The 19,135-nt window shown below is 41.7% G+C and overlaps 1 protein-coding gene across 3 annotated transcripts in view; it reads left to right on the top strand.

Annotated features, from left to right (window-relative positions):
- uvssa (UV-stimulated scaffold protein A) overlaps positions 1-19,135 on the top strand; it is a 110,056-nt gene that overhangs the window by 29,034 nt on the left and 61,887 nt on the right. For 2 of the 3 annotated variants that reach the window (XM_085975453.1, XM_085975455.1), the window contains exons 7-9: positions 7,586-7,714; positions 14,998-15,109; positions 15,621-15,755. In XM_085975453.1, the coding sequence (XP_085831579.1) occupies positions 7,586-7,714; positions 14,998-15,109; positions 15,621-15,755 (376 nt within the window). The remainder of the gene's footprint in view (positions 1-7,585; positions 7,715-14,997; positions 15,110-15,620; positions 15,756-19,135) is intronic. The other variant, XM_085975456.1, reaches the window with a different exon arrangement.

The following is a 19,135-nucleotide window of genomic DNA, read 5'->3' as shown; positions in this document are numbered from 1 at the left end:
GGTGAAGAAATTCCTCCTAATTTCAGTCCTAAATGGCTTACCCCTTATCCTTAGGCTATGACCCCTGGTTCTGGACTCCCCGGCCATCAGAAACATCCTTTCTGCATCTTGTCTGTCCAGACCTGACAGAATTTTATAGGTTTCGATGAGATCCCCTCTCAATCTTCTAAACTCCAGTGAGTATAAGCCCAATTGACACAATCTCTCTTCGTACGTCATTCCTGCCATCCCAGGAATCAGCCTGGTGAATCTTCGCTGCACTCCCTCCATGGCAAGAACGTCCTTCCTCAGGTAAGGTGACCAAAACTGCACACAATACTCAAGGTGTGGTCTCACCAAGGCCCTGTACAACTGCAGCAAGACATCCTTGTTCTTGTACTTGAACCCTCTTGCTACGAAGGCCAACATACCATTTGCCTTCTTAACCGCTTGCTGCACTTGCATGCTTACCTTCAGCGACTGGTGCACAAGAACACCCAGGTCTCTTTGCACTTCCCCTTCTCCCAATCTATTGCCATTCAAATAATAATCTGCCTTCCTGTTTTTGCCACCAAAGTGGATAACCTCACATTTATCCACATTATAGTGCATTTGCCATGTTTCTGCCCAATCACCCAACCTGTCCAAATCGTACTGGAGTTTCACGACATCCTCCTCACAGCTTACCCTCCCACCCAGCTTTGTGTCATCTGCAAATTTGGAGATATTACATCCAATTCCCTCGTCCAGATCATTAATATATATTGTGAACAGCTGGGGTCCTAGGACCGATCCTTGCGGTACCCCACTGGTCACTGCCTGCCACTCGGAAAACGACCCGTTTATTCCAACTCTGCTTTCTGTCCGCCAACCAGTTCTCTATCCAAGTCAAAACCTTGCCCCCAATCCCATGTGCCTTTAATTTTGCACGCTAACTTCTTATGCGGGACCTTATCGAAAGCCTTCTGAAAGTCCAAATACACCACATCCACTGGTTCTCCCTTATCTATTTTACCAGTTACATCCTCAAAAAATTCCAGTAGATTAGTCAAGCATGATTTACCTTTTGTAAATCCATGTTGACTTTGTCCGATCCTGTCACTGCTTTCCAAGTGCTCTGCTATTGCATCTTTTATAATGGACTCTAGCATTTTCCCCACTACCGATGTCAGGCTTACCGGTCTATAATTCCCCGCTTTTTCTTTGCCACCTTTTTTGAATAGTGGGGTAACATTAGCTACCCTCCAATCCATGGGTACTGTTGCAGAGTCTGTCGAGTTCTGGAAGATGACCAGCAATGCATCTACTATTTCTAGGGCCACTTCCTTAAGTACCCTGGGATGTAGATTATCAGGCCCTGGGGATTTATCGGCCTTCAGTCCCATCAATTTTCCTAACACCATTTCCCTACAAATACTGATTTCTTTCAGTTCCACCCTTTCATCAGACCCTATGTTCCGCGGTATTTCTGGGAGGTTATTTATGTCCTCCTTTGTGAAGACAGAACCAAAATATGTATTTAGTTGGTCTGCCATTTTTTTGCTCCCCATTATGAATTCCCCCGATTCTGACTGCAAGGGACCTATGCTTGACTTCACCAATCTTTTTCTCTTTACATATCTATAAAAGCTTTTACAGTCAGTTTTTATGTTCTCTGCAAGCTTACTCTCATATTCTATTTTCCCTTTCTTAATTAATTCCTTTGTTGAATCCTAAACTGCTCCCAATCCTCAGGATTATTGCTTTTTCTGGCCAATTTGTATGTCCTCTCCTTGGATCTTATGCTATCCCTAATTTCCCTTGTTAGCCACGGTTGAGTCACCTTTTTTGTTTTATTTTTATGCCAAACTGGGATGAACAACTTCTGTAGTTCATCCATTCGGTCTTTGAATGTTTGCCATTGCCTATCCACCGTCAACCCTTTGAGTGCCATTCCCCAATCAATCCTACCCAACTCGCTCCTCAGACCATCGTAGTTTCCTTTATTTAAATTGAGGACCCTAGTTTCTGAGTCAACTACTTCATTCACCATCTTAATGAAGAATTCGATCATATTATGATCGCTCCGACCCAAGGGGCCTCGTACAACAAGATTGCTAATTAATCCTTTCTCGTTACATAATACCCAGACTAAGATGGCCTGATCTCTGGTTGGTTCCTCGACATATTGGTCCAGGAAACCATCCCATAAACACTGCAGGAATTCCTCCTCCACAGTATTGTTACTAATTTGGTTAGCCCAATCTATATGTAGATTAAAGTCACCCATGATGACTGCTGTGCCCTTATTGCACGCTTCTTTAATTTCCCTTTCAATGCCATCCCCAACCTCCGCCTTACTGTTTGGAGGTCTATATACCACTCCCACTAATGTTTTTTTCCCCTTAGTGTTTCTCAATTCTACCCATACAGATTCCACCTCATCAGAGCTAATATCCTTCATTACAATTGTGTTAATCCCTTCTTTAACCAGTAATGCTACCCCTCCTCCCTTTCCTTTTTGCCTATCTTTCCTGAATATCGAATACCCCTGGATGTTGAGTTCACAGTCTTGGCCGTCCTTGCGCCACGTTTCCGTAATCCCAACCAAATCATATTCGTTTACCTCTACTTGCGCAGCCAATTCATCCACCTTATTACAAATGCTCCTCGCATTAAGACACAAAGCTTTCAGGCTTGTTTTTTTAACGCTCTTAGACCTATTAGAATTATTATTTACTGTGGCCACGTTTGATTTAAACCGTTGATTTCTCTGACTGCCACTTTTGTTTTTCTCCTTCCTATCTTTTGCTTTTATCCTTGTTTCCCTTTCCTCTGTCTCCCTGCTCAGGTTCCCAACCCCCTTCCATTTTAGTTTAAACCCTCCCCCACAACACTAGCAAACACTCCCCCTAGGACTTCGGTTCCAGCCCTGCCCAGGTGCAGACCGTCCGGTTTGAACTGGTCCCACCTCCCCCAGAACCGGTTCCAATACACTGAAGAGCAATTAAGGATCAAGTATCTGAAGTCCAAAATATGCCCTTTTCTGTGGGAATCCTATTTGATAGGACATACACGTTGTAGGAAGTCGAGCAACTGGAGACTGAGGGATGCCAGATTTATCGGGCAGTAGCAGAAAGAGAGTGAGACCATCTCTCGGGATGTAGCAACCCAGGCCATGGTACAGACAGTTCTAACCATGGCACAAAAGGTGATCACCGCTCTAAACTTTTACGCAATAGGCTCATTCCAGGAAACTACAGGAAACTTTTGCCAGATCAGCCAATTAATTGTGCACACACATAAGGCCAATTCCATCTTTGCCAGGGCAGATCAGTTTATGTACTTCGAAAGTGGTCCCAGAATAGATTTTTACAGTATCACCAAATTCCCCAGCGTTATGGGGCTATTGATTGCACCCATGTGGCATTGCGTGCCCTGAATGTAAATCCCCTAAATGCGCAGGACATTTGCAAACATAGCTCAGCTTCCTGAACATGAATTCACGAAATACTGGGTGATGTAATAATGCTTTATATCTCGTCAGTTCAGTGTCCCAGCTCTAATTCAATAGCAGAGGCAAGGAGCAGCATGGTTACTGGGTGACTAGGGATACCCACTACTCCCATGGCTCGTGATGACACTTTGTAGGCTCACTAGTGCTGCTGAGGCGCTACAGTGAAGCACACAGTAAAACAAAAGTTAGAACTGAACAAGCTTCAAGGAAGGTTTTGTAGTAGAGTCTTATGTGCTTCATAACTTTGCTATCCAGTAAAGGACTGATAGTAGATGTCCCAGAGGATGACAATGACATTGTTGATGTCGAAAACCAGGCCCATGAAGTAGATCCAGTGGTTAGTGCTGTTGGACAGCTGAGCTCCAAAGACATTTGCGATGCCACACGCTAAAACCATCAATGATCTGCTTCCACTCAGCTACATCAGGCGCCATGTCCACACCAGGAGGTTGTTGCCACATTCTTAAATTTACTGTCGCTATCAAGACCAAAACCTTCTCCTGCTGAATGTCTACATGACCGAGGCTGAATCATCTTCAGCTCCCGGCAGCACCTTCATGCCTCTGGCTTTGATTCCATAAACTTCACTGCCTGCAATCTCAAACTGTGTCAGGAGGTGCGGAACCATGGCATCCTGTTTGACTCTGCACTCAGCTTCCATTCCCACATTTTCGGTTTACCGAAACCACTTTCTTCCAGCTCCATCTTGTTCTGCTCCCGAAACCCAGGGGTTTTCAATATTCAGGAAGGACAGGAAAAGGAGGTGGGGTAGCATTGCTGGTTAAAGAGGAGATTAACACAATAGTAAGGATGGATATTAGCTCTGATGATGTGGAATCTGTATGGGCAGAGCTGAGAAATACCAAGGGGCAGCAAACGTTAGTGGGAGTTGTATACAGACCCCCAAACAGTAATGCTGAGGTTGGGGATGGCATTAAACGGGAAATTAAAGATGCGTGCAATAAGGGCACAGCAGTTATCATGGGTGACTTTAATCTACATATAGATTGGGCTAACCAAATTAGTAACAATACTGTTCAGGAGGAATTCCTGGAGTGTATACGAGATGGTTTCCTGGACCAATATGTCGAGGAACCAACTAGAGATCAGGCCATGTTAGACTGGGTAGTATGTAATGAGAAAGGATAAATTAGCAATCTTGTTGTGCGAGGCCGCTTGGGGAGGAGCGATCATAATATGATAGAATTCTTCATTAAAATGGAGAGTGAAGTAGTTGACTCAAAGACTAGGGTCCTGAATTTAAATAGAGGAAACTACGATGGTATGAGGCAGGAGTTGGCTAGGATGGATTGGGGAATGTTACTTAAAGGGTTGACGGTGGATAGGCAGTGGCAAACATTCAAAGATCGCATGGATGAACTACAGAATTTGTTCATCCCTGTTTGGCATAAAAATGAAACAAAAACGGTGACTCAACCGTGGCTAACAAGGGAAATTAGGGATAGCATAAGATCCAAGGAGAGGACATATAATTTGGCCAGAAAAAGCAGCAAACCTGAGGATTGGGAGCAGTTTAGGATTCAACAAAGGAGGACAAAGGGATTAATTAAGAGGGGAGAAATAGATTATGAGAGTAAGCTTTCAGGGAACATAAACACTGACTGTAAAAGCTTCTATAGATATGTGAAGAGAAAAAGATTGGTGAAGTCAAGCATAGGTCCCTTGTAGTCAGAATCAGGGGAATTTATAATGGGGAACAAAGAAATGGCTGATCAATAAAATACCTACTTTGGTTCTGTCTTCACAAAGGCGGACACAAATAACCTCCCAGAGATGTCGGGGAACATAGGTCTAATGAGAGGGAGGAACTGAATGAAATCTGTATTTGTAGGGAAATGGTGTTAGGGAAATTGATGGGATTGAAGGCCGATAAATCCCAAGGGCCTGATAATCTACATCCTAGGGCACTTAAGGAAGTGGCCCTAGAAATAGTAGATGCATTGCTGGTCATCTTCCAAAATTCTATGGACTCTGGAACAGTTCCCATGGATTGGAGGGTAGCTAATGTAACCCCACTATTTAAAAAGGGTGGTAGAGAGAAAACTGGGAATTATAGATTGGTAAGCCTGACATCGGTAGTGGGGAAAATGCTTGCGTCCATTATAAAAGATGTAATAGCAGAGCACTTGGAAAACAGTGACAGGATCGGACAAAGTCAACATGGATTTACTAAAGGTAAATCATGCTTGACTAATCTACTGGAATTTTTTGAGGATGTAACTGGTAGAATAGATAAGGGAGAACCAGTGGATGTGGTGTATTTGGACTTTGAGAAGGCTTTCGATAAGGTCCCGCATAAGAGATTAGCGTGCAAATTTAAAGCACATGGGATTGGGGGTAAGGTACTGTCTTGGATAGAGAACTGGTTGGCAGACAGGAAGCAAAGAGTTGGAATAAACGGGTCTTTTTCTGAGTGGCAGGCAGTGACTAGTGGGGTACCGCAGGGATCGGTGCAATACCCCAGCTATTCACAATATATATAAATGATCTAGATGAGGGAACTAGATGTAATATCTCCAAGTTTGCAGACGACACAAAGCTGGGTGTGCGTGTGTGCTGTGAGGAGGTTGCAGAGAAACTCCAGTATGATTTGGACAGGTTGGGTGATTGGGCAGATGCATGGCAAATGCAGTATAATGTGGATTAATGCGAGGTTATCCACTTCTGTGGCAAAAACAGGAAGACAGATTATTTTCTGAATGGCAATAGATTGGGAAAAGAGGAAGTGCAATGAGACCTGGATGTCCTTGTGCACCTGTCGCTGAAGGTAAGCATGCAGGTGCAGCAGGTGGTTAAGAAGGCAAATGGTATGTTGGCCTTCATAGCGAGAGGATTCGAGTGCAGGAGCAAGGATGTCTTGCTACAGTTGTACAGGACCTTGGTGAGACCACACCTTGAGTATTGTGTGCAGTTTTGGTCACCTTAACTGAGGAAGGATGTTCTTGCGAAGATTCACCAGACTGATACCTGGGATGGCAGGAATGACATATGAGGAGAGATTGGGTCGATTAGGCTTATATTCAGTAGAGTTTAGAAGAATGAGAGGGGATCTCATTGAAACTTATAAAGTTCTAACAGGCCTAGACAGACTAGATGCAGGAAGGATGTTCCCGATGGTGGGGGAGTCCAGAACCAGGGGTCACAGTCTAAGGATAAGGGGTAAGCCATTTAGGACAGAGATGAGGAGGAATTTCTTCACCCAGAGAGTGGTGAACCTGTGGTATTCTCTGCCACACAGGGCAGTTGAGGCCAATTCATTAAATATATTCAAGAAGGAGTTGGATATATTTCTTGAGGCTAAAGGGATCAAGGGATATAGGGAGAAAGCAGGGACAGGGTACTGAATTTGGATGATCAGCCATGATCTCATTAAATGGCGGAGCGGGCTCGAGGGGCCGAATGGCCTACTCCTGCTCCTATCTTCTATGTTTCTATGTAACCCTAATCCATGCTTGATTTCTCTAGCACCATTTTCACTGACCTGCCTGCCTCGACCCTCCACGTCAGATCGCCGCAACCCAGAACATTGACTATTATAAGTCCCACACTCTCATCCCTCCGCCCTTTCCGAGCTTCACCGACTTCCTGCGCCACAGTGTGTCAATTTCAAAATTCTAGAGTGGGTTTCTCGCCTTTGTTTTTCAATCTTATGACTGAGGAGATCCCAAAGGTAGGGTGGGTGAGGTCAGCCACCCTACCTTTTGGGATCTCCTCCTGCTTATACCATTGAGACTGCTCATTCAGCCGCATTGCTCCTGCCCTCTAGAATTCTCTACCCAGTTCCTGCCATCTCATCACCTCCCTCCCTGCTTTCAACAAACCCTCCTCTTTCACCATGATCTCTGGTTTCCCATTCTAGCCTCTCTATTCCTCTCCCCTTTCCCCATGCTTGATGTGCACCATTTCATCATTTTTCTCCTTATTGTAAAGCACTCTGCACGTGAGGAATGCCATATAAATGCAAGTTGTTGGATTTTTGGTTTTCGGTTTTCTTTCCATTTTAACTGAAATTTTTCTACAGAAAGTGTTATTGAAACAGGCTTCTCGTGATATAGTCTGGAATAACGCATTAAATTTTTTTTATTCTAGACATTAACCAAAGCTGGTATTAGCGATGTTCGCTTAAAACGTGCCATTGACTTAAAAAATACAATAGATGCAGCACTAAAGAAACATGAAGAGATGAACATCAGTTACGAGAAGAGGCAGAGAAAAGTGGTGAGTACTGCAATGATTTAAGTCGGTGATTCTGGGTATTTGCACAGGGACGCAACATGACTGCTTGGAAAGCTTGCAGGAAATTCCGCTAATGTATTTTGTTAAGTTTTATATTTTTGACGTAGACAAATACTGTGGCACACCACTCATTGTATCAAAGTCACATGAACTGATGAGGTTTTCGCCCTAAAACAAAGTCACATCAAAAATTTAATTTTTTTATACTCATTCTCGGGATCTGGGTGTTGCTAGCAAGGCTGGCATTTATTGCCCATCCTTCGTTTCCCTGAGAAGGTAACTGAGTGGCTTTCTTGGTCACTTCAGAGCGCAGTTAAGAGTTAACCATGTTGGTATGGGATTGGAATCACATATAGACCAGACTGGGTAAGGACGGCAGATATCTGTCCCTGAAGGACATTGGGTTTTTAACGACAATCCGATAGCTTCATCGTCACTTTTACCGATATCAGCTTTTTATGTTTTAATACTGTATTCAAATTCTTAAACTGCCAGGGTGGGATGTGAACTCACAGTCTATGAATCATTAGGGTTACTAGTCCAGTAACATAACCACTGCACTACTGTACATTGGAATACAGGCTAATGCCAAAAAAAAAAGACTTGCATTTATATAGCGTCTTTCACGACCTCAGGATGTCCCAAAGCGCTTTACAGCCAATGAAGTACTTTTGATGTAGACAAATACTGCGGCACACCATTCACATGCCAGGGCCATTCACACTTCATCTAGAGCCATCCTTTGTTCCTTGAATATCTCTTAATGTCTCTTAATCTCTCCTGCTTTCTATCCTATCTCTGACCTTCCCTTTTGTTCTTTCCTCCCCTCCCCCTTTTCCCAGCCCCCACTCGCTTTAAAATTTATCCCTCTTCCTGCTTTTTTTCCAGTTCTGATGAAGGGTCTTCGACCTGAAACGTTAACTCCGTTTCTCTCTCCATGGATGCTGCCCTGGCTTGCTGAGTTTTTCCAGCGTTTTCTGTTGTTGTTTCGGATTTCCAGCATCCGCAGTATTTTGCTGAAGTACTTTTGAAGTGTAGTCACTGTTGTAATGTAATACCATGCTGGCAAACTGTTACAGGACACCATTTTATTTAGTTGGATTATTTAGTTTAATGCGGTATTATTTTCAAGTAGCAAATTAACATCAATCAAAAAGTCACAATTACATTTTAGAATGAGGGCTAGTTGCAATAGCCCAAGCTGTAGCTTTAGCGGGGATTTTTCACTTCAGCTTTTGCAGGCTCGAGTTGAAATGAGAACGTACAGCCCAGCAGAGGGAGTTTGTGCTGTGTGCTAGTTTGATGCGACAGAATACATAAGCATCACGGCTGGAAGAGGCAAAACAAATGTTGACTGCAACATTTCATTGCTGATTTAGTGTTAAATATAAATTAGTGTTCTGATTATTTTCTGCTGAATTGAGTTTTTTTTCCCTCCTCAGAACATGGCAAGGCAGCATTTATTGCCCATTCTCAGCAAACTAGAATTTGTTCTTTTGAGCTGAGTTACAACTGCATTAGTTGGGTTCTTACAAAAAAAGTTAACCATTTAAATGATGCACTGCATCATTACTAGTGGAAAACAACTCTTTCAGGTTGTGAGTTTACACAATGACACATAAGAATATAAGAACATTTGGAATGAACAGATGGTTATTCAATCATGAACTTCCCTTCCACGCCACCTTCCTTTCCCTAGCTCTCCTGGAAAAATTAAGTAGTGCTGTTAATATCGCCAAACCGTGAGATTCTGATCTTGACTGTGACATTATCATCATTGCTGAGCAGTGACCATGTGGGAAAACGTGAAGATTTGCCAGCTGTGGCTCAGTTGGCAGCACCTTCGCCTCTGAGTCAGAAGGTTCTGGGTTCAAGTCCCACTCCAGGGACTTGAGCACAAAAATCTAGGCTGACACTGACGGAGTGCTGCACTGTTGGAGGTGCTGCCTTTCAGATGAGACGTTAAACCGAGGCCCCATCTGCTCTCTCAGGTAGATGTAAAAGATCCCATGGCACTATTTCGAAGAAAAGCAGGGGCGTTCTCCCTGGTGTCTTGGCCAAAAATTTATCCCTCAATCAAGATCACTAAAACAGATTATCTGGTCATTATCACATTTCTATTTGTAGGCGCTTGCTGTGTGCAAATTGGCTGCCGTGTTACAACAGTGACTACACTTCAAAAAGTACTTCATTGGCTGTAAAGCGCTTTGGGACCTCCGGTGGTCGTAAAAGGCGCTATATAAATACAAGTCTTTTTTTTCTTTCTTTTGGCACCTCCTCCTCCTAGTGACCAGCAGAAGAGAGTTTTGGGAACTACCCTCTCTGCCAAAAAACACACTTGAGTTGCATGGAGAACCTGATGGAATCAGAAAGAAAGAAATTCCCAATGGTGCTGTCTCTGATCATGCATTGTTGGGCAAATGAGTCTGACTGTCAGACTTCGCTAGGAGCTGAATTCTGCCATCCCAAGATTTTTAAGAATTTTTTTGAAGAGGCCACCCTCTGTCTTAGGCTTCAATTTAGCTCTTTATTTAATTCAGTCTTAGTTAAATAGATCTCTCGATTAATTCCTCAATGTTTGTGCCTCTTCACTGCTTTCCTATTTAAAATTGTTTGCTTCTGGGTTTCCATTTCCGCCCTTGAAAACTTGTTTGACAGTTTGGAATTGCATTGCAAGTTTGAATATTTTTGCAGTTTGTGTTTGAAATAAAGAGTAGATTGCCTTTCAAAAGCTAGGCTTTATTAACCTTAAAAAACCAGCAAGTACATGTTGAGCACCCAGTCTCAACCAAACTGTAGAAAACTGAATTTAAGATGGCCACCACAGGTCACATGGAATCAACTAACCAATAAGTTTACAGCATATATCTCAAGGCAGGAAAACAGGCAACCAATTACAATGCTTCTTATAAAACAAGAATAATCACCACAGTGTTATCTTGGTTGCATTACTTTGTGTTTGCTGCTGCCTTATGGCAATACAAGTCGCCTTCTACAGAGACCTTTTCACTGCTGCTGATGGCAACTGCTTCCTCTGCAGTGACCACAGTGTTCGGCTTGGGAATGTCATTGAGTCTTCCAATGGCTGTTATGGAACTGGAGGAGGATAAGGAGTTCGGGCAGAGCGAAGAAATGCAGGTGCACTTGCACCTCAGACTTGGACTTGGCCCAAGATCCAAATATTCAGACCCAGGCGCCCTTACTTGGCCATGTCTGAGAAGACCCTCCTCACGAGGGAATGAAGTTCTGCCATCCACTGGAGCCTGACCTGCACACATGATCTAGCACAGGGACAGCTTTGCCTGTAGCTGCAAAGGTCACCACAGCATTGATTTTTTTTTATGTGATCAGTCCTTTCAAACCACCACTAGTGACATTTGCCAGATTACTCAGACTTTGGTGCACTGATGCATCAAGCAGGAACATGGTTTGCTCGAGAGAATACTTTTGTCAATTTCCTCACATAAAGGGGGCAACAGCATGAAAAAGCGAGTTACCAGGTAGCAGTTTTTCCAAAAGAACGTAATGAAAATTGGGCAAGTTCTACCAGGGGCAGGTGATCCGCTCCGCCAAGTTACCGCTCAGGTGGTGAAGTTCAAAATCAGGTGTGAAATTAGGAAACACTTCTACACACACAGGGTGGTAGAAGTTTGGAACTCTCTTCCGCAAACGGTAATTGATGCTAGATCAATTGTTAATTTTAAATCGGAGATTGATAGCTTTCTGTTAACAAAAGGTATTAAGGGATATGGGCCAAAGGCAGGTATATGGAGTTAGGTCGCAGATCAGCCATGATCTCATTGAATGGTGGAGCAGGCTCGAGGGGCTGAATGGCCTGCTTATGTTCCTACTTCCAGAATCAGCTACTCTAGCACTTTCTTTGCTAACTTCCCATCCTTCCTTCTCCAATTACTCGAACATGCTGCATATAGCCTATCTCAGTTTTGCTGATCATCCCGTCCTCACTGACCTACATTGGCCCCCTGTCCTAACACATTCAGTTCAAAATCCTTGTCCTCGTCTATAAAACCCTCCATGGTGTCGCTCCACCCCATCTCTGAGAAAGTGAGGAAGCATGAGGTTATCCGCTTTGGATCTGTGAAAGACAAATCAGAATATGTTCTGAATGGTGAGAGAGTAGGAGCTGTGGGGGAGCAAAGGGATTGAAGTGTCCATGTACATAAATCATTAAAAGCTAGTGCACTGGTACAAGAAGTAATCAAAAAGGCTAATGGAATGGTGGCTTTTATCTCAAGTGAATTTGAAAGTGAGGAAGTTATGCTTCATTTAATGTCACTAATTATAAATTACATTGAATTATTGTGTAGAAAATTGTGTACAATTATTAACGTGTGTCGTCTACAGCTTGTACTGCTTAACTTTCATAACTTCATTACTTTCCATATTTTTAAACAATATAAACACAACAAATGATCCTAGGGATTGAAGCTTGACAGATACCAAGGGTCCGGGATGGAATCATCCATTCACCATCAAGGGATTTAAAGGAAAAATAAAGAATCTCTTTTTTTTTAAACTTTGAAAATTATTTACCACCAGCAATAGACTATTGGTTGCACTGGGGGAATAAAGTTTTAACTTGCACAAACTGATAACAATTGTGAGGTCAAACATTATGAAAAGTGCATGGAAGGAGAGCCCAATACCACCTCCTGAAGAAATTCCCCTCTACCCGCTGTGACCATGTGCTATTAGTAACAAATATGTATTTGGATTATGGGAAATAGAGTTTGGATTGACAGAGAATGATCAGAAATGCCCTAAGACTGGCTCATTTCAGTTAGTTTCTGAACCTCCAAATCGGCTGCAAAGTAAAATAAATGACAAACTAGTCTGTAAAAATGTATTCTAAAATATTATTTAAAAAAAGGCATAACCATAGCCTAAAATATTTAAATGTATACAACAATTTATGTTAAAATATTTTCAAAGTATTCTAATAAATACATTCTATAATAACTCAATGGTATACATTTATTTGGGCTTTAGTCCTGTCTAGCACTTGGCTTTGCCTCATTGCCAAAACAGTCCCTAGTGTGCTATGATTGTGCACACCTTCTCGTTTGTTATTGGCTAATTATTTGTCCGTCAGCAGCACCTCTGTCAAGTTTAAAGGCAAGCTGAAATCATCAATGAACAACAATTGTGATTTTAAAAGTCTTTGCCACAATCTTTCAAAATATTGTGCTTTTTTTTATTGTATAGTTAGAGGCTGAGGCTAGATGCACCTGACTTACTGGAGTGCTATAATTTGCAGGACCTTTCAGAAAGGATATTAGCATATAAATAGCAGATGCAATGACGACTATCACAGCTGAGTACATTTAATTTTTAGTTTATAAGATAGAATGGGTTTTTAAATGCATAGCCATCAAGCCTGCAGAATGACAAATGAAGTTTAGAGTTCACTTGTCTAAGGATGCCTTATAACATCATTTTTTAGAGTGTAACAGACACTTATTTAAGACCGAACAAAACTGATTTCCTGGGTGGGAAGTAATTGAGATTGCCTCCCAAATTAATTAGACCATGGAGAATTTATTTTATGATTCTATTAAGATTTTACACAAAACAAAAATGTATAGCGAAGCAGATTTTTTCAGCCATTCAAATATTTAGAACGATCCCTTTTCTTTAGCTTAATTTGCTCTGATAATGCAAGGATGAGTAATTCATTTGATTTTATTTTTGCCAGAATTATGACCATTCAGTAAAACAATTCCCCAGTGATGCATTTTGGTGTTTTTGTTAATTTTTTTTTTAAAGCTGGAAAGAGGTTTGAATACACAATATCATCATACTGATAATTTTCTTTTACATCGAGGTAGAATATGTTGCTCTTTCATCTACCCTTGTGCACAAATAGTGGTGGAAAGTTTTCAGCCATTTTTAAATTTTTTGTATTGGGCAATATTGATGCACTCATAATTGCCATTATACAGTCGTAGCTTTATCTGTTGTATATTAATGTGTGACACTGGTGCTATGTTATTTTATGTAATCATTTTTGGCTACATTAGAACAATCCCTACTCTTCAAAAGTAATTCATTATGTGAAGACCTTTGAGATGTTTGGAGCTGATAAAAGTACTGTGGGGTATAAATTCGATTAGGGTGGTAGCGCAAAATGGGTGATAGCGAATTGACACCCCATTTTTACATAAGAACATAGGCCATACAGCCCCTCGAGCCTGCTCCGCCATTCAATAAGATCATGGCTGATCATCGAACTCAACTCCACTTTCCCGCCCGATCTGCATATTCCTTGATTTCCCAAGAGCCCAAAAATCTATCTATCTCAGCCTTGCATATACTCAAAGATTCAGCATCCACAGCCCTCTGGGACAGAGAATTCCAAAGATTCACAACCCTCTGAGTGAAGGTTGTGAATCTTTGGAATTGACACCCCGTTTTTAATGGAAACGAAAGTCGTGCGGAGTGCAAAATGGACTGACGATTCACAATCACCTGTTTTCCACTACCGCCAAAGACGACCACTTTCACCTTCCCCCCCCCCCAATCTAACTGCAAGTGCTATGACTTATATTAGAATAATGTATTTGGGCAAAGTGAGACTCTTGGCATAGTTGGTTCCTTTATTGGGGTTATTGTTGATGGTGTAGGTCATTGAAACCAGCTTTGTGTGAGTGAGTGCTTGTAGGATTCCTGGAAGCCATGAAGTAAATGCATACAAAATAAAAATAACTTCGGAAAATCTAGCCTCTTAGATTTGTTCCTACGAGATGCCCATTTCAAGATTGAATCAGTTTTTTTTTTCAGTTTTATACTAACTGTAGTCCAGAGTTAAATACAAAGTTGTTTAGGAAAATTATTGAAATTTACTAAAGATTACTTTTCTTTGAGAAACTGGTAAACACTGGTGAAATTTCTTGTATTTAAAAAAGATGCAGTATATGTTATGCATTGTAGCACCAGACCCCCTCCTACTATACATTTCAGAAAATTAAAACACATAAATTCTGTTTAGTGTTTGATGTGCAGTGTGCAAGCTGAAAGCCATAATACTCTAAACCTTGGGTTGTGTTTCACCTTTCATAAATTCCTGGGTAGATTCTATACAAAAATAATTTTCAGGTCCGCAGCTCATTGTTATTCAGACTTGATTGATTGCTGTCATTTACTCACTGAGAAAGTTAAGTGCTCCTGTCATTTCCGAAGAGTATAATTAGGATGTTTCACAGGTCAGCGATAGTGACAGGTTTTCTTTTGATTTGCTTCGACAGATGAAAGCGGCCGATGAGGATGATGACGACGACAGTGATGATGATTTTGTTGAAGTTCCAGAGAAGGAAGGTTACGAGCCGTACATTCAGGAGCACCTTCGGGAGGAGTATGGTGAGTTTATGCAGCTGCTGGCTGCCACTTCTCAGCTCACTCTCCCACAGCTAAGTAAATAAACCCCTGTTAATAAGCAATAAGGTGATCAGCTGTGTGCTTAATCTGCCCACTGGTGACTGAGGAAGTTATGACCGAGTTATTTGAACACCCATTTGTTATAGACAAATAAACATCTCGTGATACTCTCCCCTGATGAGCATCCCATAACTTTCTAACTCTTGAGTGCGTTGGTTAAATTTCCTTCCCAGCTAACTCTTCTCTCGTACCTCATCCAACCCTGAACATGATATCCTAACTCCAGTACCAACCCAACTGTTCAAATCCAATTGTCTTTCCTCCCAGCAGTTTAGTAATCCTGATTTTTTTTTTAACTCACAGTGAATACATGCTTCATGGAATGGTGATATATAAGTCTGTAACCTATTGTGCATTCTCATTGCAGTGATGTTGGTCTTTGTTTAAAAGAAAAGGCACAAACAGTTGATGCGTTTATGTAATGCTCTTCCAGATTCATGTTGGCACGAAGTCAACCAATTCCAGAAGGGTTGGTTTTTCATGATGGTATGTGTTAATTCAACTGGGTTTACTCAACAAAATTCATGCCAGGCAGATATAAATACCAGATCGTGGCAGTCTGAACAAGGTAATATAATGGTACAATCCTAACTAGACTGAATCAGTCCATCCTCTTAATCCTGACACTAAATCCATTTTTTGGCAGGTTTCGCAGTGCTTGGGAATAAAAGAAAGGAGACTAGTTTATCTAAAATATATTTAGTCTCAAAGAAATAAAGGAAGGTCAGCTGTCTGTTAAACCAACAACAGTTCTCCAATAATATTTTTACCTATGAGTGTTAAGTTTAATTAAAACAGTCAATGGAATTTAAATTAGATTTACCTGAATGCAAAGGATGACGAGTACTAAATTAACACACTAAAATAATTTACTGAATCCATTGGCATTATTTAAATTAATCCTTTTATAGTACTACTGAAAGACCCTATGCACTTTTGCATATTCATGTAGATTTTTTATTCTTTCAATTAGCATTCACAGAGCTAGTTCCCTGTACCTTTTCTAAAATGAAAATTTATAAAGTTTTTACTGAAATTTAGCAACTCTTTAAACCAGTGTATTTTTGGATTAATTTCATAGTGTCATCTTGACATGAAATCTAGGCGAATACTGAAGTGCAGTACTGAGGGAGTGTTGCACTGTCGGCAGGTTTTGTCTTCAAGGACTCCAACTCCAGGAATTGCGCTTAAATCTTGGCTGGCACTCCAGTACAGTACTGAAAGACTTACTGCACTGTTGAAGTTTCATCTTTCAGATAAGCCATAAATCAAGGTCCAATCTGCCTGTAATGTAGGAAATGCAGCAGCCAATTTGCACACAACAAGGTCTCACAAACAGCAATGTAATTATGACCAGTTAATCTATTTGTAATATTGGTTGAGTGATAAATATTGGCCAGGACACTGGGAAGAGCTCCCCAGCTCTTCTTCAAATAGTGCCACAGGATCTTTCGCGTCCACCCAAGGGGGCAGACGGGGCCTCGATTTAACGTCTCATCTGAAAGATGGCACCTCAGACAGTGCAGCACTCCCTCAGTACTGCACTTCAGTGTTCGCCTAGATTTCATGCTCAAGTCTCTGAAGTGGGACTTGACCTCAGAGGCAAAAGGCCTGAGCTGTTTTGGGTTTGTTGACAGGGTGACAGTGGGTAGCACTACAAGTTACTTCAATATAACTGGATTAGGTAGCAGAAAAATCAGGCAGGCTTCCCACTCCTAATAATTGTTATACAGCAGTACACATGTCTTAAAGTTCCTCGGAGTCCACATCACGGAAGACTTCTCCTGGTCCCTCAATACCTCCTCTCTGGTGAAGAAGGCCCAGCAGCGCCTATATTTCCTAAGGAGGCTGAAGGGATGTAACCTGTCACCCCTGATCCTCTCTAACTTTTACCGCTGCACAATAGAGAGCATCCTGACAAACTGTATCACAGTATGGTATGGCAGCTGTAGCTACTATGACCGGAAAGCCCTGCAGCGGGTAGTCAAAACTGCCCAACGCATTACCGGCACCCGGCTACCGACCATAGAGCACATATACCAGAAACGCTGTTTACGGAGGTCACGGTCCATCATCAAAGACCCTACCCACCCCAGCCACAGTCTGTTCGCCCTCCTGCCATCTGGGAGACGCTACAGATGCATTTGCACCCGTACGACCAGATTTAGGAACAGCTTCTTTCCCAGGGCTGTCATCCTACTGAACTCCACAAATAAACTCTAAAGCCTGCACATCTGCCAATGCACTTTATTATGTTTATGATGTATTACAAGCCAAATGTATGTTGAATGTTTAAATGTCTTAATCTAAATGTACACTCTCGGGAGCCACAAGCCTACATTTCGTTGTACTGCACTTGTGCACTAACAATGACAATAAAAGTTGATTTGATTTGATTTGAATCAAATTCCACTCTGATGCTCCCCACAGTTCAGTAGCCTACTACCCTGGCCGCACAGGAAGAATAGTCATTTGGATGAAATGCTGGATGAATGCAGGCACTTGTGGAGCTAAATTAGAGCTGGAAAATGAGATGATTTGAAATAGTTGCAATGTGATTTTTTTTTTTGAGTTGAAGTTTAAGATAGTTTGGCAAAGAAGTTGGTTGTTGTGTGCGATGACATAGAACGGTAAGTCATTGGCTTATGCTGTCACTCTCCACACGCTGAATTCACAGTCTCATCTGGGTTGTTGAGCAAGAGTTCTGCATGTAGACCACCTGGGATGACTCGCCTAATGATTTTTCTCTGTTGACCTACGTTCAGAACTCTTGCCAAAGGTCAAAATATTCACATTACACATTCTACTGCTGATGGTTTCAAAGTTGTTTATTGTGCTTAAAAATAGCAAGTTATCCAATAATCTGAATTAAGCAATGTAAATCACACAAGAAAATGTGAATTTAGTTCTTAAAATTAGCTGATAATGCCTTTTTTAAAAATTCAGCAACTTTAGTGGCACAATAACAGATTTTTAAAAAATGATAGAAATAATCTGGAAAGATTGATAAAAGATAACAAAGGAAAATGTTATAAAAGGTGACGAGAGCTTGCTCAAGCATATAATTAATAAAATCTAGGGTTCTGATCTGTCTCTATTTCTACCACCCTGATAATCAAATAGTGTTATATAAAAAAAATCTTCTGTCTGCACACACTTCCTGTTAACTTTATCCATTATAAATTCCTATGTCCATATTTATAATGGAAACTGTTAGATAAACTTATCACGTTGTAATTACATCCTCTCCCAGTGGAGGTGCTGCAACAAATTCATGTAGGCATTTTCCATTTTAAATGAGGACATCGGAATTTATATGTATAATGAAAATATAAAAATAAGAATAGAATACATGACTTTAAAATGGGGACTGAAATACATCTGCATGGGCTTGTCCAGTTATTACCCTTTACATGAAGGCTACACTTGGGCCTAGATTTTCAGTGTGCCGTGAGGTGGGCTTTTAGGCGGGCAGGGGGCAAAAATCCCGAATTCGGGGGTCCTGACACCATCCCGCCCAAAACCCGCCTCCACGTAAGTTTCAGAGGAGGCGGGTACCCGCCCCGCACTGGGACCCGCCGACCCGAGGCGGGAAGGGATTAGTGCCAATTAACTGCCTGTTAACAGGTAGTTAAAAGGCAGTTTTTAGCCTAATCCCTATTTTGAGGGGTGTCGTGTGGGATTCCTGACTGCTCCAAACCACGCCAGGTTAGAGCAGGCGGGCCGTTGGGTTGAAGGACTTAGAGGGGTCGCGATGTCGGTGTTCAGGTGAGTGATGGGTGCATGAGTGCAAAGGTAAGTGTGTTTGGTGTGGCTAAAGTGTGTAAAGAAGTTTAAATTACCTGTACTTACCTTAACAGCCTTTCTTCCTCTAGGTTTCGGAAGTCCATCACTCAGCCGGCACTGAAAGCAAAATGGCTGCGAGCTGTCAAAAGTGACAGCCTTCAG

Source organism: Somniosus microcephalus, chromosome 2, assembly GCF_052327205.1.
Source record: "Somniosus microcephalus isolate GS21.2 chromosome 2, FLI_Smic_1.0, whole genome shotgun sequence".
NCBI classification, from domain to species: Eukaryota; Metazoa; Chordata; class Chondrichthyes; order Squaliformes; family Somniosidae; genus Somniosus; species Somniosus microcephalus.
This window is presented reverse-complemented; position numbering and strand designations above follow the sequence as displayed.